Source organism: Lissotriton vulgaris, unplaced genomic scaffold (assembly GCF_964263255.1).
Source record: "Lissotriton vulgaris unplaced genomic scaffold, aLisVul1.2 SCAFFOLD_306, whole genome shotgun sequence".
In the NCBI taxonomy this organism is placed as follows: domain Eukaryota; kingdom Metazoa; phylum Chordata; class Amphibia; order Caudata; family Salamandridae; genus Lissotriton; species Lissotriton vulgaris.
The window spans coordinates 64,138-89,542 of record NW_028247226.1 but is presented as its reverse complement, the minus strand read 5'-3'; the positions used below and the strand labels follow the sequence as shown (position 1 = coordinate 89,542).

The 25,405-nt window shown below is 43.4% G+C and overlaps 1 protein-coding gene across 1 annotated transcript; it reads left to right on the top strand.

Annotated features, from left to right (window-relative positions):
• Positions 1 to 738: 738 nt before the first annotated feature.
• LOC147665205 (presenilin-associated rhomboid-like protein, mitochondrial) lies at positions 739 to 24,648 on the top strand. The gene is made up of 4 exons (XM_086949674.1): positions 739 to 746; positions 23,680 to 24,092; positions 24,243 to 24,311; positions 24,412 to 24,648. Exons 1-4 carry the CDS (start codon positions 739 to 741, stop codon positions 24,615 to 24,617), a joined length of 696 nt encoding a protein of 231 aa, XP_086805800.1. The 3' UTR covers positions 24,618 to 24,648.
• The last annotated feature ends 757 nt before the right edge of the window (positions 24,649 to 25,405 follow it).

Genomic DNA, 25,405 nt, shown 5'->3' with positions numbered 1-25,405 from the left:
GTGGCGTGATCGGCCAGGAGCTTTGTGGAGGGGCTTGGGAGGCACGTACTTACACCGGTAGACTCACGGGATGCCATAAAATACCATAAAATGATCCAAAGGGCCCTGAGCCTTTAGGCCCCAATTGCAAGAGTACCAGGGGGGGCAAGAGAATGCTTTGTGACTCACACCTTGCGCCGCCAACACCATTTCATCCTTCAGATGCCAAATCCCGCGATGCAAGGGTGGGCGGCACAAGCACAGTGAGCACAGGTGTGCATGCGAAGCATGAGGGAGGAGTCAGCAGTCATCTATCTCTCAAATATAACAATGGTATTCTTCTAGACTCCAGTATGGGCTGGGGACAATGGAACAATGCCTCGGTTTTCATCTTATAATTACAAATACCCTGTAGCAAATGAAGAGTCCATCTTTCTAGGTTTTGTGGACATCACCTGCGCTTTTGACAGCGTAGTGAGGTTTTAATTGTGGGCTAAGCTAAAGACCGTAGGGGTCAATAAGGGCCTCGTAGAGTTCTTGAGGACCCTACATTAAGATCTCACTGGCACCGTCAGGTACAGATCTGGCGGGGAATGCACTGATTTTTTTGCAACAGGCCAAGGGGTGTATAAAGGGTGCCTTCTTGATATGATAATTTTTTTTTGTATGTTAGTGGCTTAGAGGAGGCTCTGACGGCCAAGGGAGCAGACATTCCAATGATCAAGAATATCCATATCCCGGCCCTAACTCATGCGGACGATGGCATGGTACTTGCTAGAAGCCCCAAGGGCCTGAAATTATTTATAGAAGGCTACATTGATTTTATGGCTTCTTTGAAGCTTTTAGTGATTCCTACTAATATTTCTATTAATCAAAGATAAGACAGATTTTAATTCTAATCAATTCTTTAATAATTTGTATTCTAATCAAATAAACGCCACAAAACACTCCACTAAAGAACTTTTCAGTATGGTATCCAAACTAGCATCTCCTGGCACATTAAAAGTCCCCAGCAGCCAAACTTTATGTGATGAGAAATATTCCACAATTTTCATCGTTCAACGGTTGAGACAAGTAAGGCTGTGTTATGTAACGAAAGAGCACAAACGACGTCTTCCCACAGGTGCAGCCACCTGCCTTTTCTAAATTTGTCCCGCTCTCACTTAAATAAACCATAGACTTATTTCAACTTATTAAATCAGGTTCTCCCCGAGATCCCTGTCCAGTAGTAGTGATTGAAATGGCCTCGGAACCAATAGCTGAACTACTCACTTTACTGTTTAACTCCATGTTCAAAGCTGGACTCTTTCCAGAAGCTTGGAAAGAGGCATCCATCCTCCCTCTTTTGAAGAAGCCTAATTTCGACCCGAACTGCCCAAATAACGTTCAACCTATTTCACGGCTTCGTTTCCAAACAAAATGAGTTGAAAGAGCCATGAACACTCAGCTAACTCGATGTATTCACTTTCACAAACTATGACATCCCACGCCCTCAGTACAGAATCACCTCATATAAAATCCTCTGAAGAAGTCAAAGAGGCCCTGGATGCCGACGGGGCAATGCCGCTTTCATTATGCTAGACCTCTCTGCCACTTTTGATGGTACATCATGATCTTTTGATGGACCGTCTGACAGAAATTGGAGTTCAAGGTACTGCATGGACCCTCTTGTGCTCCTTCCTCTCTGAAAGGAAGCAATCTGCAGCCTTGGACTCTTCCACCTCAAAGCCTTTCTCTCTCTTTGCAGTGTCCACCCAGGGGTCATTGCTCGGCCCCACTGTATTTAATGTGTTTGGTTTCTGCCTTACATCCTGTGCCCATGATACAGAAATAGTTGTGTCATTGTCTTCACAGCAGGAAAGAGAAATAGGTGACAAATTGCACGACTGTATTCGGGCAGTAAGTACTTGGTTGAGTGAAAATTGCCTGAAGTTGAACTCAGGAAAAACTGAAGTGATTATTCTCGTAAATAACACCACTTTCTGGTCCCTTACATGGTGGCCCGACAAATTGGGGTCCCTGCCAACTCTGGTCAAAAAAGTAAAAAACCTAGGAGTCTTACTGGACAATAGACTCACTTTGGGGGATCAGGTGAATGCAGTGACACCGTCCACTTTTGTTACACTAAGGATTACCACATTTTTTTTACACTTACTACCCCAGTAATGTCATAAAATAGTAGTAACCTCTATTGTAATGGTCTATATGTCAATATGCAGCAACAACATTTAAATACATTACAACTGCTGTAAAATGCTGCAGCTAGACTCTTAACAGGCATTCCCAAGTTCAAGTCTGTAAGTGTTGCACTGTCTTCAAGGCGCTAGATGACTGTGGCCCACGTTATCTCAGACAGAGCTTCAATTGGTGCATTCCTAATAGAACTCTTCGCTCCTTGGGAACGAAGACTGTGCTAGTCCCTAAATTTAAGCGAGCTACCTGGGGTGGCAGTAGCTTTGTCATCTGTACTACCAAGGCTTGCAATCAACTACCCTTTTACATTCGATCTTCTCCTGATTTGATCACTTGTAGGAAAGTCCTAAAAACATAGCTTTTTAACAACTAGGCCAAATCTCATCATATTCCTTCCTCTGCCCATTGATGTATTGAGCTAGCGCCAGGACACCCTTGGGTAACTGTTGCACCTTATAAATTCAGTTAACATAACAAAGACCATTGTACTGGCCTGCGGCCCAAGGAATGTTAAAATGTTGATTTTGGTCATAGATAGTAAACCAGTGATAAGAGCTAATGAATTTTCTTATCTTGGGGTCACGTTTGATTCACGGGGTTCCTGGTTGGCATGTGTATCCGGGGAAGAACCCATTTTCTTAATTGTATTGGGTTAAGGCGTGGGACCCGAGGAGTAAGACGCAGGACCCGAGGAGGAAGACGCGGGACCCGAGACACCGGACGCAAGACCCCAGTGAACCAGGAGGAGGGAGAAGAAAGCTGGTGCGAAGACTGGTGGTGTCCGTAGGATGCTGGGGAGCGGGAGCGACTCTGAAGAGTAGCAGCGGAGCCGGTGAGTGATAACGGCTCAAGGGTACTGGGAAGCGGGGAAGTGGGAGGGAGTACAGGGTGGGACCCGAGATAAAGGGGGTTATAACACCACCCCCTTTTGTACCGCTTTTGGCCGCCATAAGTGTGGCAGGGTATGCTCAGACGTGAGTGCCTTGCTCACTTTGCCACTGGATTCAAGCAAGCCAGGCTGAAGATGGCTGGAATGCCAGAAACCGGTCCTCGGAAGCTTGTTTACGGTCCAGGGAAGACATGGCTTGGCAGTTCGGGCTGGACTGTTCCCATGAGGCACAGGGTCAGACTGATTTGCATATAGCCATGTCTGACCTGGGGTGGCGGAGTGGGCTAAAGAACAGTGATGGATTAAACCCAGATCTTTTGACTGGGTGTGAGTGTTTGATTGATTCAGATGCTCCGTCCATCACCACCCCCTTTTGTACTGCTTTTGGCCACCATAAGTGTGGCAGGGTATGCTCAGACGTGAGTCCCTTGCTCACTTTGCCACTGGATTCAAGCAAGCCGGGCTGAAGACGGCTGGAATGCCAGAAACCGGTCCTCAGAAGCTTGTTTCCGGTCCAGGGAAGACATGGCTTGGCAGTTCGGGCTGGACTGTTCCCATGAGGCACAGGGTCAGACTAATTTGCATATAGCCATGTCTGAACTGGGGTGGCGGAGTGGGCTAAAGTACAGTGTTGGATTAAACCCAGATCTTTTGACTTTGTGTGAGTGTTTGATTGATTCAGATGCTCCGTCCATCACCACCCCATTTTGTACCGCTTTTGGCCGCCATAAGTATGGCAGGGTATGCTCAGACGTGAGTCCCTTGCTCACTTTGCCACTGGATTCAAGCAAGCCGGGCTGAAAACGGCTGGAATTCCAGAAACCGGTCCTCGGAAGCTTGTTTCCGGTCCAGGGAAGACATGGCTTGTCAGTTGGGGCTGGGCTGTTCCCATGAGGCACAGGGTCAGACTGATTTGCATATAGCCATGTCTGAACTGGGGTGGCGGAGTGGGCTAAAGAACAGTGATGAATTAAACCCAGATCTTTTGACTGGGTGTGAGTGTTTGATTGATTCAGATGCTCCGTCCATCACCACCCCCTTTTGTACCGCTTTTGGCCGCCATAAGTGTCGCAGGGTATGCTCAGATGTGAGTCCCTTGCTCACTTTGCCACTGGATTCAAGCAAGCCAGGCTGAAGACGGCTTGAATGCCAGAAACCGGTCCTCGGAAGCTTGTAACCGGTCCAGGGAAGACATGGCTTGGCAATTCGGGCTAGACTGTTCCCATGAGGCACCGGGTCAGACTGATTTGCATATAGCCATGTCTGAACTGTGGTGGCGGAGTGGGCTAAAAAACAGTGATGGATTAAACCCAGATCTTTTGACTGGGTGTGAGTGTTTGATTGATTCAGATGCTCCGTCCATCACCCCCCCCTTTTGTACCGCTTTTGGCCGCCATAAGTGTGGCAGGGTATGTTTAGACGTGAGTCCCTTGCTCACTTTGCCACTGGATTCAAGCAAGCCGGGCTGAAGACGGCTGGAATGCCAGAAACCGGTCCTCGGAAGTTTGTTTCCGGTCCAGGGAAGACATGGCTTGGCAGTTCGGGCTGGACTGTTCCCATGAGGCACAGGGTCAGACTGATTTGCATATAGCCATGTCTGAACTGTGGTGGCGGAGTGGGCTAAAAAACAGTGATGGATTAAACCCAGATCTTTTGACTGGGTGTGAGTGTTTGATTGATTCAGATGCTCCGTCCATCACCCCCCCCTTTTGTACCGCTTTTGGCCGCCATAAGTGTGGCAGGGTATGCTCAGACGTGAGTCCCTTGCTCACTTTGCCACTGGATTCAAGCAAGCCGTGCTGAAGACGGCTGGAATGCCAGAAACCGGTCCTCTGAAGTTTGTTTCCGGTCCAGGGAAGACATGGCGTGGCAGTTCGGGCTGGACTGTTCCCATGAGGCACAGGGTCAGACTGATTTGCATATAGCCATGTCTGAACTGGGGTGGCGGAGTGGGCTAAAGAACAGTGATGGATTAAACCCAGATCTTTTGACTGGATGTGAGTGTTTGATTGATTCAGATGCTCCGTCCATCACCACCCCCTTTTGTACCGCTTTTGGCCGCCATAAGTGTGGCAGGGTATGCTCAGACCTGAGTCCCTTGCTCACTTTACCACTGGATTTAAGCAAGCCGGGCTGAAGACGGCTGGAATGCCAGAAACCGGTCCTCGGAAGCTTGTTTCCGGTCCAGGGAAGACATGGCTTGGCAGTTCGGGCTGCACTGTTCCCATGAGGCCCAGGGTCAGACTGATTTGCATATAGCCATGTCTGAACTGGGGTGTGAGTGTTTGATTGATTCAGATGCTCCTTCCATCACCACCCCCTTTTGTACCCCATCAGGGGGTAGCCAGGAATTCTTAGCTTGTTCGGCTGGTATGGAGAGTCATAGGGCTGACAAACAACTTTAAAATGGGCCGTAGTAGTGTTTCACTATGGTTTTTGCAGATACAGTGGTACATTTTATAGCACATTGGCTCATCGTATTGGTTTGAATTGCTAATTACTTAAAGCCAGCTATGTAGGGTATTTTGGATGTTCTACCCAATGAACTGCCAGAGAATACTGTGAAAATGGTACAGTTCAAGGCACGCTGAAAAGAGACATTGATCTTAACTACATGAGTTTAAAGATGTGTAGATGGAAGACTGGGGTCTCTCACCCCAAAGATGATACTCAAAGAAAAGCTGAGGCTAATAGCACATTTTAAGAACAATAAATGTGTGATTCTCCTTTCAAACATAAAAAGTTGCTAAGTAAAGCCCTGAATTTGAAGTTATGTTGATGTTATTTCAGATAGAGAACATAAAACTTGAGATCACGTACAAATTTGTCTACAATTTTGTTTTAGAGTGTTTATATAGCAGCGAACTAGACACGAGAAATCGGGTATCCGAGCGCTTTACATGAGCACCAGTTGCGTTACACAAGGACACATTCATTTTGGTTAGGTCAGGAAGATTACGTGATTTGCCTAGAATCACAGGATGTTTAGCGTCATTGCAGAGACTCGAACCCGGTTCCCCAGGTACGAAGTCAACTGCTCTAGCCGTAAGGCTACATGCTCACCAACCAGTCTTTATTGATGGGCAACATATTTCAAGATGTCACATAAAACATGTATGTGTAAAGCACACATTAATCCCTTAGGGCCCACCAACAGATATTATTGTTACCCAACCCAATAGTATTACATTTACCAACCTAAGAAGAGTGAGAGGCAGAGTGTACATAGCCGGAATGTTTACCTGTTGTCATGAAGTCAAACACAGGTTTCTGGAGTGGATGCATTAGTTCACTGAGCCACTGTTCCTAATCTCTGAGCGATCAGTCGGTGGCTGAGTCTGAGTGGAATAGTTAGATGGCCCATGCCTCAGACCCTAGTTTTGTGTGCAGCTCACACTGCTGTTTAAGGTCCACTGAAGGAGCAGTGAGCAAGTGAATTTGGCCACCAAGGGCCATAAGAGCCAGTTTTACAATGGTATTGGTGGGGACAGGGCCATGTAATCTAATTTTTAATTTTAATACCTGATGATCACTGCATCAGGTATTAAAGTGTAGATTGGTTGTATGTAACCACAACCGAGATTTAGCCCCATAAATTGGTTTACCCCCTAATTTTCCATCCATTCTCATTTGGCATCAAATCTAATCCCTAGATGAAAAATATCTGCCACACAGAGCATGGGCTCTGCTTAACTAGCATTCATGGATGCACTTGCTTACAGCATCTTACTTTAAACAGACTATGTGCTGGTTTACCCGTATTAGCACAAGGCTACATAGCCAAAATAATCATCATCGTAACTCTCACCATTCACAGATATATGGATTTTATCAACCTTGTCGCATAGAGGGACTTCTTTGTTTAGCAACTGAAAGCCCATTTGTTCAACAGACTTGGAAGCTGGCTCTCCTATACTCTAAAAGATTAACTTGCTTCTTTCGAGGCTAATATCTAGTTCCAGACACTCTCTGTCCTGAATTCCATCCAGTTGTTTATTTCTTATATATACTGTCCCCACCAGTGTACTGGCTGCTACACACTGTGTCTCTTCTCTAACAACCCTCTGCTCTCTTTCCCATTCTGATTTTCCAGCTTTTACTGCTGCACGGCAGGGGTTGCAAACATTCTCACCTACCTGTCTATGCTCTCTGAAAATCGCCCAATCTGAATTTCACCTTCTACTCGCCAACATATCCACATCTCCCCCCTCAGGTGACCCTATGAGATCCATCACCAGTTAAGCCTGCTTTATCCCACTGTTGCAGTCACACATCTAGGCCAGCGCTCCCGAAGACACAGGATCCAAGTCCATTGCCTGCATGTTATATAGTCTCTGCATTTAGCCTCTTGTTGACTAGGCCTGGGTGACGTTTGCAGAGTTCTGCTCCACAGAACTCTGCAAAGCGCAGAAAAAATTCAGCTGTGCTCCACGGAGTTCCGCGAGCGGCAGAGTGTAGTAAGTTGCGTTGCTCACACCAATTTTTAGCACCAGGAGTTTGTCCCGCACTGTGAAATACGGCTCTGCACATCATGCCAGAGGAAGGTTCTTCTTTCTGCCACTCAAGTAGATAGTCTACTCGAGCGGCAGCTTTCTCAATGCGAGCAGCAGATTTCTCAACGTGAGCGGTCGTGATCTGCAGTGACCACCCATGTTGAGAAATCTCACCGGGAGAAGGTCTACCACTCGATTTTTCTCACTCACGCTCACCAACTTAACGTTGACGAGCTGCGCAAGAGAGAAAAACTCCACTCCATGCCACTTTGTCGAGTTATACGGACCTCGTGCAACACAAAGAGTGGGCACAACACCTCGAACTCTGCCGGCGGAGCAGAATTCATCACCCACCCCTATTGTTGACATGCCTCAGATTGACGTTAGTGCCCCACCCTCTTCTTACCAGTTTCCACCCATACCCACACATTTTATGGACAACACCTAATAGGTCTGGGCCACCATCCACAAGCCATTCTCTGAGAATAGAAGCTGTGTACTACCTTAGACACAAGGCCATTCACATATCACCGGCCCTCCCTGACAGGCACTTCAGACAAGCATTAGGGATAGAGGAAGCAAAATGATAGGGAGAACAAAATGTATAATTGTGCATAACATACAGAAGAGTTTAAAAACGTTTTTGGATGCAAACATACATATTAATATCCTGTATTCATGTGATGGGTCAAATACTCTAGCAACATACCTTCTTTGAAAAACAACATTTATTTTTACTATATTACCCTCCAAGTTTCATACAACATCCTTAGCAAGTGTAGGTGCATTTAACCATCAAGCTATCTTCTGTCATTAGAAATTATTCTGCATATTACACACAGATCACTGTAGTTGACACTCAACCACCTTAGCTATTTCATTTGGAATTGGTTGTCTAACTTTCATATGTCAGTATGTCACATTCTTATTTTCATACCACGATAAATCTCACTGGTCAATGTGCCAGATTATCTTAACCTCTTAGACATAAAGTTTGGATGTGTTTGTAGGCCAAGAAGAATGTAGTTTACCCTTTGTCATTATGTTTCAATGCCTAGCCCATTATACGCCTAGCCAAGGACTATATTTGGTCTTTTTTATGTCCACGATTTGATTCAAGCCTATGTATATTCCCTATTTGACTCTTGTACTGATCTGTTACCTCATTCCCCTCAAATTGTAAAGCGCTCTGATATCCTTCGGGATTAAGTTTGTACTATATAAAACTCTATAAATAAAATAAGTAAAATAAATGTCAGTATATTTTTCTTCACTCTCACTGTTTTCTCAAACCTCCAAGAACTCTACCTGTGTCCTTTCCTGCTCTGATCATTGCACCATCTTTTCCTGGTGGGTACATCAAGTGATGGTCAGAAAATTAGAAATCACATCCATCAAAAAAACGGTCTTAATGACACCACTGCTTTAACATGCAGCACACATACAGCGGCAGCGGCCTGTATGATTAGGGAGGGCTCATGGACACATGGACTGTGCTCAACTGCGCCCCTCCAGGCTACGCCCTTGCCTTTCTTAGAAATGACAAATCTCAACTCTGGCAGTCCATTGCCCAATCAAAAGTCCAGTGAATCTCTTTTCTCATGCACATCGAGTTTAACAATTCATTAACCTGGTAAACCCCAGATTTAAGACAGCTAACTGAGGTGAAAGAGACTTCACTTTATGCACATCGAGACCGTGGAATTCACTTCTGCCAGAACTAAAACTCAAGACAAATTCACTAGAGTTCAGGAAAAATCTAAAAACTTGGCTTTTTTCCAAATAATTCTCCCATCTTCTGGATCTTCCTAGCCGGTCATGTTCAACTTAGCGTCTTGATACCCCTGGGTGATTGTCGCGCTTTATACATTTTGTTTTCATTTTAAAGGAGATGTTTCATATCGGTGTTGAATTGTAAGCAGGGGCTGTGAAAACATTGGAGTGCTAATGCAAAGCAAGTACAACAACATACAAATACTGCTTAAGACATATATTTTGTTATAAATATGGACAATGATATAACACAAAACATTTGAAAGAGCAAACCAAAAACACAAAACCAAATCAATGTTCCAACATTATGCAGGAAACTGTATGGTATTTTATTATTTTGTATAGTTGCCAAGTGGCCCAGCTCATGTGTGACACCTGCCAGTTTTTGCTTTTTAGTTACAGGAGGAAATATTCTGGGGCTTGTATTTTTGCATTTACAATTCTATGTACAGACCTAAGTACCACAGCAGGCCAGATGCTGCGTGCCAAACACAAAGCCCAATGCACTGCTAATGTCTTACCACTGATAGGTTTGATGAATTAATACTCCTGCTTGTCTGCCTTAACTTCGAGTTCCTCATTCACTAAAAGGATGATTTACTGAGTTTGATTAAATACTAATACAAGGCAGTAAATCACTGACAGTGCAGTCTGTTTCAGAAGGTGACTCTAGTTTGACTTTGGAATTTCTGAAAGTCATGTATTGGACACAATAAACTGCAATATTCCTTCTATTAGGCTATTTGTACCTAATAGTTGTTCTCTAGCACTCAGCTGTAGAGAAGGTGCCCTTAGAGACTGAACAAAATTGCAATTGAAGTTAAATAAAAAAACAGCTTTTCATCAATCCAAATGCCATTATGCAGACTTCTTTATACTGGATGGTAAAGTGACATGGTCTTTGTAAATGAACATTCTAGAAAGATCTGTGTGCTTGCTTTCTTCCTACCAAGTCCAATAAAATGTATACCTTCGAGTCTCTGAATTTAGATGTTTTGGGACACGGAATGGAAACATCGGGATTAGGAAACAGAAAATGTAAAGCCAATATTACTTTGCTAGAAAGCAGCTTTGCGGAGGAACCAATTTCGGAAACAAAAACTCAAATTAAAAGAAGTTTATTTCGGTAAATGTCATTATTCATAAAACGGTTCATAATTTCTACAGGCACAGATATATTTTGTTTAGAGCAATTCAAAATCCTTCACGTTCAATTATTTCATAATATAATCTATTTTTCATAAATTGTTGGCCCAGTTTCTCAAGGCTGTACAAAACATAAAATAGAAATGAACTACAATAATAACATCATATAACAGAGATGATAATAATGTCTTAATAACGCATAAGAACATATAACAGAAATCAGGATATAGTAATGCATAGCATGCATGTCACAACACAACAATATCAATGGAAAGTTAGTTGCACTGTAAAAAATAAATGTAAATTAATGTTTCAAAGAAGAACACAACGTTTAAAAAATAGACCGTGATTACAAATATTACAAGAGGGCATACAATGCATTACCACGTTAAATTAATGTTTAATAATCATACCGTTCATTCATAATGTTCTTGGAAGTTAGAATTACAAAATAGGGGAGGAATTAACTCTTGTCTTCTAATCACCCACACGATTTCATTGTTAAAATTAATGTGACCTTCAACCCTCATCTCCTGCCATTTTGTACCAAGACTCAGCAATGGTGTGGTAGGGCTGGGTCAAGCTCTGCTTTAAATAAGGCAAAATAAGCAGAGGGTGACAGGAGCAATCAAGGACTCCAAGTTGGTGATAGGGAGGCCCATTGGCTGGCAGCGCCTCCAAGCCCTGTAAGATGAGCAGAGGCCTGTGCCCAGCATCAGTGTTGGCAGAGGCGGCTTGCTACTTTCCAAAGTGGTGAGCCCATAAAACTGTTTTACCAATGACGATATGCTAAAATATGTATTGCAGTGGTGATCGGGGCACACTCTATTTAAAGGTACATTCTATTCAAATAGAATGTGCCCCAATCACCTCTGTAATACAAATTTACAAATGTAATATTGCAGTATATTGAAAATACTGCAGAAAAGTAAATAAACATAATAGTATTCGTGATCCTTCTGCCTCTCGCTTCCTGGCAAAGATGTGAATGCTGTGAAATGGCATCCCAGCCAATACAAGAACTGATTCTGCTTTTAAGACCTAACAGCATAAAAGCAGTCCCAGGATTGGCTGGGTCTGGGGTGCATAACGCTCCATCAGGGACCGATTGGGCTGCGTCTCTGCTCTTCCAGCTTCCACGTAGTGCTCATTAAGGAATACTGAACTGCGCATGTCGGATTGGATATATGAAAACGCCGGCCAATCTGACATGCACAGTTCACTAAACACAACCTCCCATTCAATGGTTGCCAGGAGAGAGATAGCTCCTCAGTCCCATCACCACCCTAAATGAATGAGTAGTGGGTGTAAGGAGTCTGTCTGGGGTGTAGTGGCTCTCAGTAGGGGGTCAACACCCCCAAGCTCTAATGGGTGAGCTGCCCCTGAGCGTTAGCCTCCAGGTTGCAAATGTAATAACTGGGTAGGCAGCACTGTAAAGTCTGCATTTCAATGCATTGGTAAGGTGTGTGGAGCCCTTAAAAATGCAGGACCTGGTACAAACAGCCACAGCTGCCCCCTCTCTTTTGACTTTCCTTACTCTTTCTCTGGACTTCTGGGAGATAGTGCAAGCTTTGCAAAAAACTCAGTGTGCTTTTAGTATTCTTTAGCTTTCTATCTAGCTGCTGCAATCAGACCTGTGCACTTCTTTTGAACCATGCCACATGGTGCAAGAGCGGCTCAAACCTTAAGTTATGCAAAATTATGGAGTAAAGCAGTGCAGCGCAAATCTCTGAGTTATTCAGCTCTGGAAAGGCGTTCCATGGGCATTGCATGGTTATTCCAACGCAACCCCCATGGTTTTTGACACATTCCCATTTACAAGACTTTGTAAACCGGGGAATGCTCCAGAAATATATGCCTCCTGAGGAGAGGGGTAACAAGGAGAAATATCTTTATTTTTCCTCGTTTCTTTCTCTTTCTATGTGTGCCACATTCTGCAGTGCATATAGAAAGAGGAAGAGGCCTCTTAGCATTGTTTTGTGTAGGAAGGTTACCCTTCCAGCACAAAAAACAATCCTTCCTACAACCCAGGAACCTTTGCACAATGGTGCAAGGGTGCTTGTGTTGGCGCTAGGCTGCCACAACCGCACCAGCGCAAGGAAAAAGGACAGGAATCCACCGTATTGGAAAAATACAGTGCATTCCTGCTCTTTCCCTGTGAAGCAAGACAGCACAGCAGGGTCATTTAGTGCACTGCCCTCTGCCACAAAACTCATAAATATGCCCCCAATGAGTACACAACTGCAGATTGGAAACTTTGAAAGGGATTTATCAAGGCTTTGTGCCAGTACATTGCCTTAAACAATGATGCTAATTAGCACAAAGTCTTGAATTGGGATTTACTTTCCAGCGAAAGGCCTCAAATAAGAGTCTGGCTGTCCACGGACGTCCAGACTCACGGGGCATGGTTATGGTGGTCTTCTGACCACCCTATTACAATTCAGGAGGCCAGACTGCCATTGCCACGCTGCAGCCACCAGGGGACCATCATTCCCTAGCGGTGGCACGGTGGTGGAGAGCCAGCAATATGCTTGGTGGGACTGCAGCGGTCCCGCCAAGCATATTACAAGTTTTCTCTCCAACATTCATGGTGGTTTCTCGTCCATGAAAACTGTGGCACAGAGTTGCCTTTGGGCCATGGGGTGAATGTAGGGGGGTACAACATGTGCCCCCTTGAGTGCATGCAATCCAGTTCCTCCGCAGCATGAACTTTACAGTCAAGGTCATTAAATAGGGCTAGATATATGGAGCATTTTTTAACTCGCAAATTACCTGATTCACAGAATCCCAGACAATCAGATTGTGAGCTCCCATGGCACTCATGGGTGGTTCTTGCTCCCGCAACAGTGAGAGAGACAACAGGATAAGAAACCCTATCGGCCAATAAGATTGCTCTATTATTTAAAGTTGCATGGTCATTGGACTCCCCTGTGAATCCCACAAACTGAAACATCCACATATACTTCCATTTTGAACCATCATTTCTTAAAAACTACTGAACAGGTTTACAACATATAACAAAAAGCACACTTTCTGGGTAATGATCTAGCTTTCTGACAAATTGGTATTATTTGTTTGGGCTGTAGCGCTGTTCATAAATCCCTATGCAAATTTCAACGCGAAATTGCTATAACTACCCAGTGATGACTGTCACTGAATAATATGCATATCTATCTATCTATCTATCTATCTATCTATCTATCTATCTATCTATCTATCTATCTATCTATCTATCTATCTATCTATCTATCTATCTATCTATCTATACATGTGTGTATATATATATATATATTCACTGAAAAAACCATAGGTTTCACACCAGTTATAGTTAGGAATTAGCATTTAAAAAACCTATTAAATTCACTGAAAAAGCCATAGGTTTCACACCAGTTATAGTTAGCTGGAAATTTTACTGACATAAAACCATTGAAATTCCCACGTTATAGTTAGTTGGACTCACTATAACTTGCGCGCCTGCAATGCACTGCTGATGACGTCACATATTACATTACTCATGACATGGTCAGTGACATCCCTCATGACATCACTGATGACACCATCCAGTGAATGTGTGTCTTTCTAAAAAACATATTTATTTTATTTATGTATTTGTAAAGGACAATGGAAGAATAAATGGTTAAATAAGTGTGTAAATGGATGTTTTTTTTAAAAAAAAATGATTGGTTAACTGGCTTATTAAGTGTATCTTAGTGAATACATATATTAGCAAGTAACTTTTAAATATTGAAATGTATGTATCAGTGTTTCACTTTGTGTATAAGTGGCTGTATGGGTTGGTGACTGACTCACTGTTTGTATGTGTTTTGAAGACAGCATATGTACAGGACTGTATGGATGGATGAGTTTGTATATGTGTATGTTAGTGAGTAAATGACTGTCTCACTATTGTCTTTTTCAGTATCGACATATGTTTTAATCTAGTATATGTGAGTATTGATATATATAAGTGAGTATATGTGAGAGTGAGAGATTGTAAGAGTTCCTGTTTAAATAAGTATGTGTTTCTATAAGTGATTGTTTAAGAGAGAAAGTATGTGTAAGTTTCCTTAGAAGTAAAGTGGTAGTGTGTGTATAGCTGTACATGCAAATAAATGGATGTTCAATAGTTTTTTTGCATGTGTGAATATGTGTGTGAGTAACTTTTGAATGGCTGTCGGTGTGTAACAGGATGTATAGGTGTATCACTACATATAATGAGTGAGTATATTTAAGAGTGACTATATAGAACTTTTGGTGAATGAGTGGATGTGTATAAAGATGGTGGAATTACTGAATTTTTTGTTGTAACTGGTATGGGTATCTCCATTTTTTTGAAAATGTTAATTTCTATTTTTGAACATGTGTTTCAAGGCTTACATTACACTGAAAGGAGGTCTGTCACTCTGTCTCTGATGGTGTCATCAGTGATGTCATGAGTGATGTCACTGACCATGTCATGAGTGATGTAATATGTGACGTCATCAGCAGTGCATTGCAGGCGCGCAAGTTATAGTGAGTCCAACAAACTATAACGTGGGAATTTCAATGGTTTTATGTCAGTAAAATTTCCAGCTAACTATAACTGGTGTGAAACATATGTTTTTTTCAGTGAATTTAATAGGTTTTTTAAATGCTAATTCCTAACTATAACTGGTGTGAAACCTATGGTTTTTTCAGTGAATTTCAGAGGTTTTTTAAATGCTAATTCCTTTCTATATCGAGTTTCTAACCTATGATTTTTTTTAATTGGCTGTTTTGTGTAAGTATTAATTATTTATTTATTTTTTTAATCATTTTTTCCTGGGGCGCTCTGGGTGCACGCTCCGGTAAGCTCTCCGGAAAGCGCACCCAGAGCGCTACTTTCGTTCGTGAAAAACAATATGAATGAAAAGTAAATAATAACGCAAGACATTTAGTACCATACATATAAAAGCAGTTTTTTTTTAATAAGGAAATGAAAATGATTTTGCATTTCTGTGAAACTATCAAAACGTCACTTCGGCGCACCGCGTAAGCGCCCCCGGAAGCGCACCGCGTATGCGCCCCGGAAGGCCCTACGTTCGCGCCGTGTATGCGCCTACGTTCGCGCCGCGTGTGCGCCCCCGGAACGCCTACGTTCATGCCGCGTATGCGCACCCGGAAGCGCTCCGGTGCGCGTAACGTCAGCGCGTCAAGTCATGTGACCTTAAAATAACACTTTGCATTGGTTGCTAACAGTTTTTTTTACAAAGAATGAAATCCCCACCCATTTCCTTCACTTCTTCTTTCACTTTTGTCACTGAAAGACCTGTTTTTTGCTCTTGGAGCTTTCTTGCTTTACCATGGCTGCCAGAGAATCCAGCAGTGATGAAGAGCCTGAATTCATCGATGAAGAGCCTCCTCAGCCAAAGGTGAAGGAGCATATCATTTGGAATTTTTTTTCAATACCACCTAACCAGAAAAAGGTGAATGCTCCAAAAGTGGAGTGCAAGATCTGCAAACAAGTCCTGTCACGGGGTGACCCCAAAAAAAAATATTCTTTTGGGAACTTTACAATGATACGGCATGTGGAGAGGAGGCCCCCCCAGAATTTTGCCCGGGAAAGTGTCAGGGCTCTGGCACAAGAGGTTCCCAGTGATGGGGCCTCTATATCCACCGGAGGAGCAACTACTTCTGGGAGGGGGCGATCGCAGGAGCTCGTTCCAAATATTCAACCTGCTTTCAACAATGCTGTCCTGAAATGCAGATACTGCGATCAACTCCTTACCTATGGGGAGCAAAGTGTCCTGCTCATGGTTCGAGCATTGGAGAACCATCACTGCCGTTCCCAGCCCTAATTTTTTTTGTTTTTTTTGCTCCTGTTGAGCAGTTTCCATTTCCTGTTTTTGTTTCTGTTCTTAAAAAAAAGAAGAAAGAAAAGTTATTTTCAGAACTACCTCCAATTCTCATCAAAGAGCTATTATTCTTAAAAAAATGAAAAAGAGTAAGTGAAATGGAATGCATTGATAATGGAAAGGAAAATGAGTAAGAAAGAACAGAAAGGTATGAAAGGAGAAAGGAAGTGAAGTAGGGGGCCTGAAAGAAGGTGAGTGTTGGGAAGGAAAGTAAGGAGAAGAAGAATGAATATGGAGAATGTGGATATTCAAAGAAAATGTTGAAAAGGAACGGGGGTGTGGAAGGGTAAGAAAAGATACATTGCTGGAGTTGAAGACTGAAGGCCTCATTTATGAAGCCATGCGTCACTTTAACGTCATATATAATGTATGACGCATCATGTCGCAAGGAGTTACAGATACGTCAGTATTTCTGACGTATCTGTAGCCGGGTCTGGTGGCTCAGTGGACTAATGCGTCTACTGCAGGGGCCTGTGTTCGACCTCATGGTCACAGGTTCAAATCCCGGCGGGTCCACTCAGCCTTTCATCCATTTGGGGTCGATAAAATGAGTACCATTGAGTTGGGTAACAACAAACATCTGTTATTTCAGCGCCAAGAGGCCCGTAGTGGTGAACGTGCGCTTTACAAATACTCATGTTATGTTATGTTATAAGCGCAAAAGTGACGCATTGCTGGAGTGTGTCACAAAAGTGACGCAACTCCAGTAATGCGCCCTTTCACATGGGGAAAGCCCCATGTGAAAGGGCTTGCGTAAGTCTTACGCCTGCTGTGAGGCAGGTGAAAGATTTTGACGCAACAGCGTCCTAAAAGTGGCGCAGTGAAATCTCATAGATTTCACTGCGTCACTATTACGAGGCTTTTTGCGGGGGAACGCCCCCTCTGCATACATTATACCTGACACAGATATAATGTGGCGCAGGGATTTAAAAAGTGACGCATCTACCTAGATGCGTCACTTTTTAAATATGGCGCAACGAGGTGCATTTTTTACACCGCTGGTGCGTCACAAAAAGTGACGCACCAGCGGCGCAAAACTGTCGCAAGGCCTTCATAAATAAGGCCCTGGATTTTCCCCATGCTTCGTTCCCAGGTGCGCTCCCCGCTGCGCGTACCGGGCGCTCCCCCCGTGCAAATCGATTTTTTTTTTATTTAAATGCCCCGCGGGACCCTATTATAGCCCCCACATCAAACCTAGGGGGTCAGGAGGGTGTCTACCCTGCCCCCTTATAGTCATTTCCCCCTTTTTTTTATCCACCTCTTGTGTCTCGATCCTACCGAGACACAAGATGGCAGCCGCTCTGGACTGTTTCGAATGTTTACAGACACCCGTGAGCCAATCAGCTTTCCATGCGCAAGTCGCGTTGCACGCCCGGTGCGCTCCCCGGTGCGCGTACCGGGGCACGCCTATAGATATACATATTTTTTTTAACCTCAATTACTCAAAATCCACTGGAGCACATATCTTGAGACATAGCAAAGGCACATCGGGCTATCAGTCCCTACAATATTGCCAAGTGTCGAATGGAATAAAAATGGAATAAAAAGGCAACTTTATGAAAACGAGTACCTTTGGTGAGAGCGACCCTCATTTTCTGGTCTCCACAAAGTCAATAACTTCTTCTGGATCTCTGCGACCCGTGAAAGGTGACGTGTACGCCGGCGGAGTAGTTCCGACAAAGTTATACTCTCATGCACCCAAAATTAGTAAGACACGCTCTCAGCACAAAAGGAGGTAGTCACCACATCCAAACAGTGCTGTTTATTTCACAGCGCGTTTCGCCGCAAAACGGCTTGATCACGCGTTGTGAAATAAACAGCACTGTTTGGATGTGGTGACTACCTCATTTTGTCCTGAGAGCGTTTCTTACTAATTTTGGGTGCATGAGAGCATATATATATGAAGTGGAGGGGCCGCATTGAAAGATATGTTATGGACAGTTTGACAGACTTTTAGCTGCCTTCTCACCCACTGGGGTAAAATGCGATGAATACTATGATGCTGATGGCGGCACCCACTGGGGTTTTCAATTGCGAGGAACTACGAGAACCAACAGGCTTTGCAGCATACGCCCACCTGGGTGGGTCCTCGAACATTTATCAGCTGTTCCTTAGTTCTGCCTGCCATTTCCTCTCCTACAGCTCGTGAACAAGGACACCATGTGTTTGAAACGCGTTGGGCAATTTACGTTGGAGAAGCTAACTGCTATTCTGCCGCACTGAAATCTTCAATAAAAGGCAATTCAACTCTCCGTGGTGGCATCTTCATGTGGGGCAACCTTCGTGTGTTTGATGTTAGCGGCTTTGCTCGGCCGCGAAGATGCCCACTGCTCACAAAGCAGATTCTGCGGTTGGTATCACCGAGCGCAGTGAAGCGGAGGGGCCGCATTGAAAGATATGTTATGGACAGTTTGACAGACTTTCAGCTGCCTTCTCACCCACTGGGGTAAAATGCGATGAATACTATGAAGGTGATGGCGGCACCCACTGGGGTTTTCAATTGCGAGGAACTACGAGAACCAACAGGCTTTGCAACATACGCCCACCTGGGCGGGTCTTCGAACATTTATCAGCTGTTCCTTAGTTCTGCCTGCCATTTCCTCTCCTACAGCTCGTGAACAAGGACACCATGTGTTTGAAACGCATTGGGCAATTTACGTTGGAGAAGCTAACTGCTATTCTGCGGCACTGAAATCTTCAATAAAAGGCAATTCAACTCTCCGTGGTGGCATCTTCATGTGGGGCAACCTTCGTGTGTTTGATGTTAGCGGCTTTGCTCGGCCGCGAAGATACCCACTGCTCAAAAAGCAGATTCTGCGGTTGGTATCACCGAACGCAGTGAAGCGGAGGGGCCGCATTGAAAGATATGTTATGGACAGTTTGACAGACTTTCAGCTGCCTTCTCACCCACTGGGGTAAAATGCGATGAATACTATGAAAGTGATGGCGGCACCCACTGGGGTTTTCAATTGCGAGGAACTACGAGAACCAACAGGCTTTGCAGCATACGCCCACCTGGGCGGGTCCTCCAACATTTATCAGCTGTTCCTTAGTTCTGCCTGCCATTTCCTCTCCTACAGCCCGTGAACAAGGACACCATGTGTTTGAAACACGTTGGGCAATTTACGTTGGAGAAGCTAACTGCTATTCTGCCGCACTGAAATCTTCAATAAAAGACAATTCAACTCTCCGTGGTGGCATCTTCATGTGGGGCAACCTTCGTGTGTTTATATATATATATCTTGATTCCAAACCCGTTGCATCAATCCCCCCAAGAAGACGTTGGGACACAGACACCAAAACTCTGTACAATTTTTTTTTTTTCACACAGTTCGCCATGATGCTTTTCGGCCAAGCTTGGCCTTGATCACATGATAGATATACATAGATATATTTGTATATCAAAACATGCAGTTCTCAGTGAATGGGAGCCACCAGCCCTAACAGGATGGCTTCGGCACTCAGTTCATGGATACCGCTATGTCTCCAAACACTCTCCAACAAGGAACGTTGTACGCCTGTCTCTGGTGCCTTAAAATATGTTTTTTATATGTAGATCCTTCATAATAAACAGATTGCCATAAAATCTTCGAATGTATTTTGGCTCCTCAATGAGCCTTGATCACAGACAGGTGTGCTTATCCACACACCTCGCTTTAAAGGGAACCACACTTGATATAACATAGATGAAAGACTTTTTGCAATATCCCATAGTCTTTTTACATCCGTCTTGTACTTCGCGCCGGGCATAACATTAATAGCTTTTTCCTTCAACAGTTGTGATACCATATTCCAATGTCAGTATAATTACTATAATTGCAGATCACAATACATCAAAGATAAATTATTATACTCTTGTGCACAGGCAGCTGAGTTGGGTTTATCCTGATTCATGTAGCAGTTACATTTGTGAATTCACTCATATCATTATTCTCCCATAGGCTCCAAACTGCACGAGTGAGATAAAGAAAATCAAGACTTACGACCCTTGCCAATTGCCACATCCAATTATGATATTCTTAATCATGGTAACTCACCTGTTCTGTATTGCCATATGATTAAGATCCGGGAAGGGTTGAAACTAGTTATGGAAGTGGACTATCTTCCAATCAATACTTGCGAATTATGAACGGATGGATGGCTTGTATTTCCTTTTCGAATATATGAGCGGTGACGCTCCACTTTACCAACCCCTACTCGAGCAGCTGGGTGTCCATCTTTGCATCAATATCAAATTGAATATGTATTAAATGGACGCCCGTCGAATGCAACCTCAATTGAAACAAGGTGAATTAACCGGGACAGGCCACAGTGGAGTAACAAGAGGCCTGCTAGGATGTATTTACTTTAGAAAGTTCATAGTATCGAAATTAACCTTACTGTAATATAACTGAAAATTATAAATAGCTGCTGCCACAAATAACACGTGCCTCTTCATCTTTGAGTCTCCAAGGCTGGTGTGACTGAGAGATTTCGGCGGGCAAGGCTGTTGAAACAAATAGAGAGTGAACATTTTCAGGGAGAGAGGAGTGATTCAGTGTGGATGGTCCCACTGAAGCCTCTGGGGTGTACTTTGCTTGCTTAAAGGGTAAAAACAGTGCTTTAAATTGACTGGTACTCACCAGTACTGAGTACCGGCAGTTTTCAATTTTCTTCTCTGGAGTACGGAATCTTCTAACCAGACAGTGATGGTACCGGTACTCATAGTGGTCAGCAGCAGCGCAGGTGTTAGCTCCTCTCAGGTTCTGATTAAACCGTAGGCCATCTGATTTGCTTGCCACAGAGTGTAATCGGGCAGCAGACTCTGGTGCCCCATCACAAACTGCTGCAAGCCAATCAGTTAACTTATGATGTGAGGAAGCTAAAAGGTTTATCGAAAATTTCACCACCCAATAATAAAGAAATGCACTAAATAATAACATGGAAAATGTGTAATAATTTAAATGTTAGAAAATGTGCCTTTATATATTGTGCAAACTTGAAAAAAAATATTTTCTGCGAAAGCTTTCATTTCTATTGTTCTCCGCTTACAAAATGGCTCTATTCTTTTAGTTTACTGTATCCCTTTAAAAAATTAATGTTTTTCATAAAATAGTAATTTAACGTTAAAATTAAACTCTAGGGCAGATCTGTGTTTTTAAACCTGCTGTTTCCCGAAAAATGTATTCCTTCTTTCCTCACACCATATGACTTCACTGTAATTAGATTATGTTATTTGCCACATATGCATAATGAACAAGCTAATTAATGAAAAGAAAATGCTTGCTGCAGCTTACATTTTGTGATCTAACCAGAACATACCAGAATTTGAATGTTCAACGTCACAGAGTAGCTCATGGTTATGTGATGGGACACCAGACAGCTAACAGAGTAGGCTTGCAAAAGGTTATCATGAAAACGTTTATAGATGTAACTTTTTGTAATAGGTTGTAGCTATCTCTAACTGACGTCATGCTGAATGAAGACTTGCCGTGGGAATCAAGGACAAAGAAGGCGGACTATCGAAAGATCTCTCACCACTGGATGGCGATGACACATTTTATTTTATTTAGCAATTTGTAGAGCGCGAACAGCTACCCCCAACGGGGGTGTCCCGGCGCTGGCAACATGTGAAGTCAGAGAGGGTCAGTCAGAAACATTCCACACGGCTAGATCAGAGAGAAGAGCCAGGTTTTAAGTTTCCTGCGGAACACAGGCTCAGATGAAAGGAATCTGAGTTCCCCTGGAAGTGAGTTCCACAATCTGGAGGTGGCTACGGCAAAGGCCCTACTACCTGTACGAGCCAGACGGAAACGTGGACAAAACATAAGGCGAAGATGGTTGGAGCTAAGATCCCGTGTTGCAAGAGTCAGCCTGATTCTGTGCCTTAAGTATGCCGGGCCACGGCCGTTGAGAGCTCTGAAGGCAAGGACCAGAGCCTTGAACTGAATGCGATATCTCACAGGTAACCAGTGTAGTTTGGCCAGATGAGGTGAAATCGAGTGGCGATAGGGAGTGTTACAAATAATTCATATAGTATGGGTTACTAGCTAGAAAGACTCTCTTCTTGATACATTCAATGCATCTCTACCCTGCATGGCCCCTTGGCACTTTGCTGTTCTAGCCTGAATTGCCTTGAGCTACTGCTTACGTTTTTTCCCGTACGCTTTGTGAAGAGATTTTCAGTTTTTTATGCTGATCATAGGTACAGCTGTGATTCTCACCTTCTCACCTGCATAGGCAGTTGCTACTGCAACTGTCCGGAGAACTCAGCTGAGTCTCCATAACTACCCTTTATGGGGGTTTGATCTTTTCCTTAATTTTCTGACTTTTCTCCAAAATCTACTGGCTCTTTTCCAGAAGGAACTCTTTATGGGTTCTTGTTAGGATAGGATAGGTCTTTTAGTTTAGAATAGGGACTATACTCTAGTTGGAACAGGCTGTTTTTATTTCTCTATGCTTGTCCTAATTTGTTCTTATTATTTCTGGAATCAATTTGACACTAATTTAAATGAATAAGAACAAAAATAGTGACTAATCTACTAAAAAGAGGAAATAAACTTTTTAAACTTCACCAAACTTCTCTTTATTGACTGAAAGTCAAAATGCATCATTAATGTCTTAGTTGCGTAAAGCTCTATTTTTAAACAGTGACAAAGATTCCTTGCCCTAGAAAAGCGCAGAACTTCCAAGTTCTCTATGTAAGTTTTAAAGTGACATCATTTGGGGAAATGTTTATAAGATTTCCAGTTCATAGTATCAAATTGAATCTTACTGTAATATAAGTTTGAAAATTGTAAATATCTTCTCCCACATGCCTCTTAACCTTTGAGTCTCCAAAGCTGGTGCGACTGAGAGATTTCGGAAGGCGAGGCTGTTGAAACAAATAGAGAGTGAACATTTTCAGTGAGTGAGGAGCGTTTTCTGTGTGGTGGTCTCACTGAAGCCTCTGGGATGTACTTTCTTTGCTGGTTTAAAGTTTAAAAACAGTGCTTTAAATGGGCTGGTACTTATCGATACTAAGTACCAGCACTTTTCAATTTTCTTCACTTGAGTACCGAAGCTTCTCCCTAAACAGTGAGCATACCGGGACTCAAAGTGGTCCAGCAGCAGTGCTTAATTTGTAAAATATGAAGTGCAGGTGCTCAAATGTTTGCCGGAGGCCACACCTACTTTTCTCTGGCTCCACCCACTTCCTCTACTGGCTCCACCCACTTACTATCTTAGCCCCACCCACATCTTCAACTGGCACTGCTAAGAGTCAGAGGTAATATCCGAATTTCAGCATGGGAGCTTTCCTCATAGTAAGGTTTTGATAGGAGGTTCCCTTGCCATGTGAACATTTTGAAAAAAGTGCATTTAAACCTGAGAAGGCATCTGAAGTTTTTAGAAGTAAAATGACTCCACCATTGCAGGAGACTGTCTTTCAGACCACCTCCAATGCAGTAAAGCGCCTATTTAAACCTTTTGTTTTTACTGTTGAGTTTACAGGTTGTGCATTTGCTTCTGCTTCTTTTTGGCAGTATGAAACTCTGAAATTCAGAGTCCAGAGCTACTTTGATGAGGTACAGGCAGATTGGCTGGATACCAGGAGGCCAAAAAAAGAATTGGCTTTCAGAAAACAGGTGAACAAGTGGTGGAACAGCCTGACTGAAGGGCAACAGACGGTGGTAAGCATTATAGCAGCAAATGTCTTAATATTCTGTCTCTGGAAAGTGCCGTCCATGCAGCACACAATGATTAAATACTTCTCTTCTAACCCGGCCTCAAAAACTCTTTCCCTTTCGATGATTCTGTCAACATTCAGTCATTTCTCCCTGTTTCACATGGCAGCAAATATGTATGTGTTGTAGAGTTTTTCTTCAAGTATAGTATCCATATTGGGAAGTGAGCAGCTCGTCGCAGTTTATTTGTCAGCGCAGGTGTTCTCAAGTTTTGCCAGCTACCTTGCTAAAACGGCCACAGGACGATTTGGTCCATCACTTGGTGCATCGGGGGGCCATTATGACAGTCCTTGCAGCAGTATGTACAAAGATGCCAGAAGCTAAACTAGCAAAAACTCTTCTTCCTATGTTCACGTTCACAGCTGGAAGTGCGTTGAAGGCTATCATCATCGCACTGGATACCGCAGGTTTAATTCTTGGTTGGAGGATATTTGATCATGCAGCACATCTCAGTGGAGCTATTTTTGGAATATGGTACGTGACCTATGGACATGAGCTGATCTGGAAGAACAGAGAACCACTTGTGAAAATGTGGCATGAATGGAGGACTAAAACCCCAGGAAAATGAGACTTTTAGCGTTGTCATTGTAATTTGTCACATTTTTCTTGTATTTTGAGGGGTATAATCTGCTGTACAGAACAAATTGGACTTCCTGCGTGTATGTATGTGTTAATTAATTTAATAAACTCTTGGGCTCAAGATTTCACCATTGCCAAACCCTTAAAACCGAATGTACTTTTTAATATTTGACAGTGGTGGCTGTTATCATTATGCAGTATTACTTGACTGCACTTTCAAATTTACATCACGCAGCAATCCGCATTGATCTTGTGCACTAGGCTAACCCGGACCATGTGAACATACTGTGCACAAGTGACAAAATCAATCATCGCCCGATCCGATCACCGTTACTTTGATCGGCGGCTGGCTGGCTAGCTGGCCACTGGGCCACGATGACTCAGACGGTGCCGGCGGTGGTGAACGGGCCTATCAGGGCAAGTATTGATCTATCCAGCCAGCCCGGGCCGGCCCACGCTGCAACAATAGCCTGCATGCACACTACTGGCAACATGATCTTTGTGATGATCATCATCAAACACAAACCTCATCCTTATTATCAGAGTGACCCGGCCGGCTTCAACATAATGATACAAAAAGTACAGTTTAGGAAAACCAGTAGGCCGCACCTGCGCAGCTCCATTTATTTTGTAATAAATCATGATTTGGCTGCCACCGGCGGCCTACGCCGCCTACCCCAGGCCATCTTGATTAAACCAGTCATCCACCACCAGTCACCAATCAACATCATAATGATTTTAAAAAAACAGTAGTCCTGCCCTGCCTCACAGTGCGCA

Coding starts and splice junctions, on each gene's coding strand:
- LOC147665205 (XM_086949674.1), top strand. Junction 24,093..24,242: donor CTTCTCTTCTAACCCGGCCT/CAAAAACTCTTT, acceptor TTTATTTGTCAG/CGCAGGTGTTCTCAAGTTTT. Junction 24,312..24,411: donor ACGATTTGGTCCATCACTTG/GTGCATCGGGGG, acceptor TCACGTTCACAG/CTGGAAGTGCGTTGAAGGCT.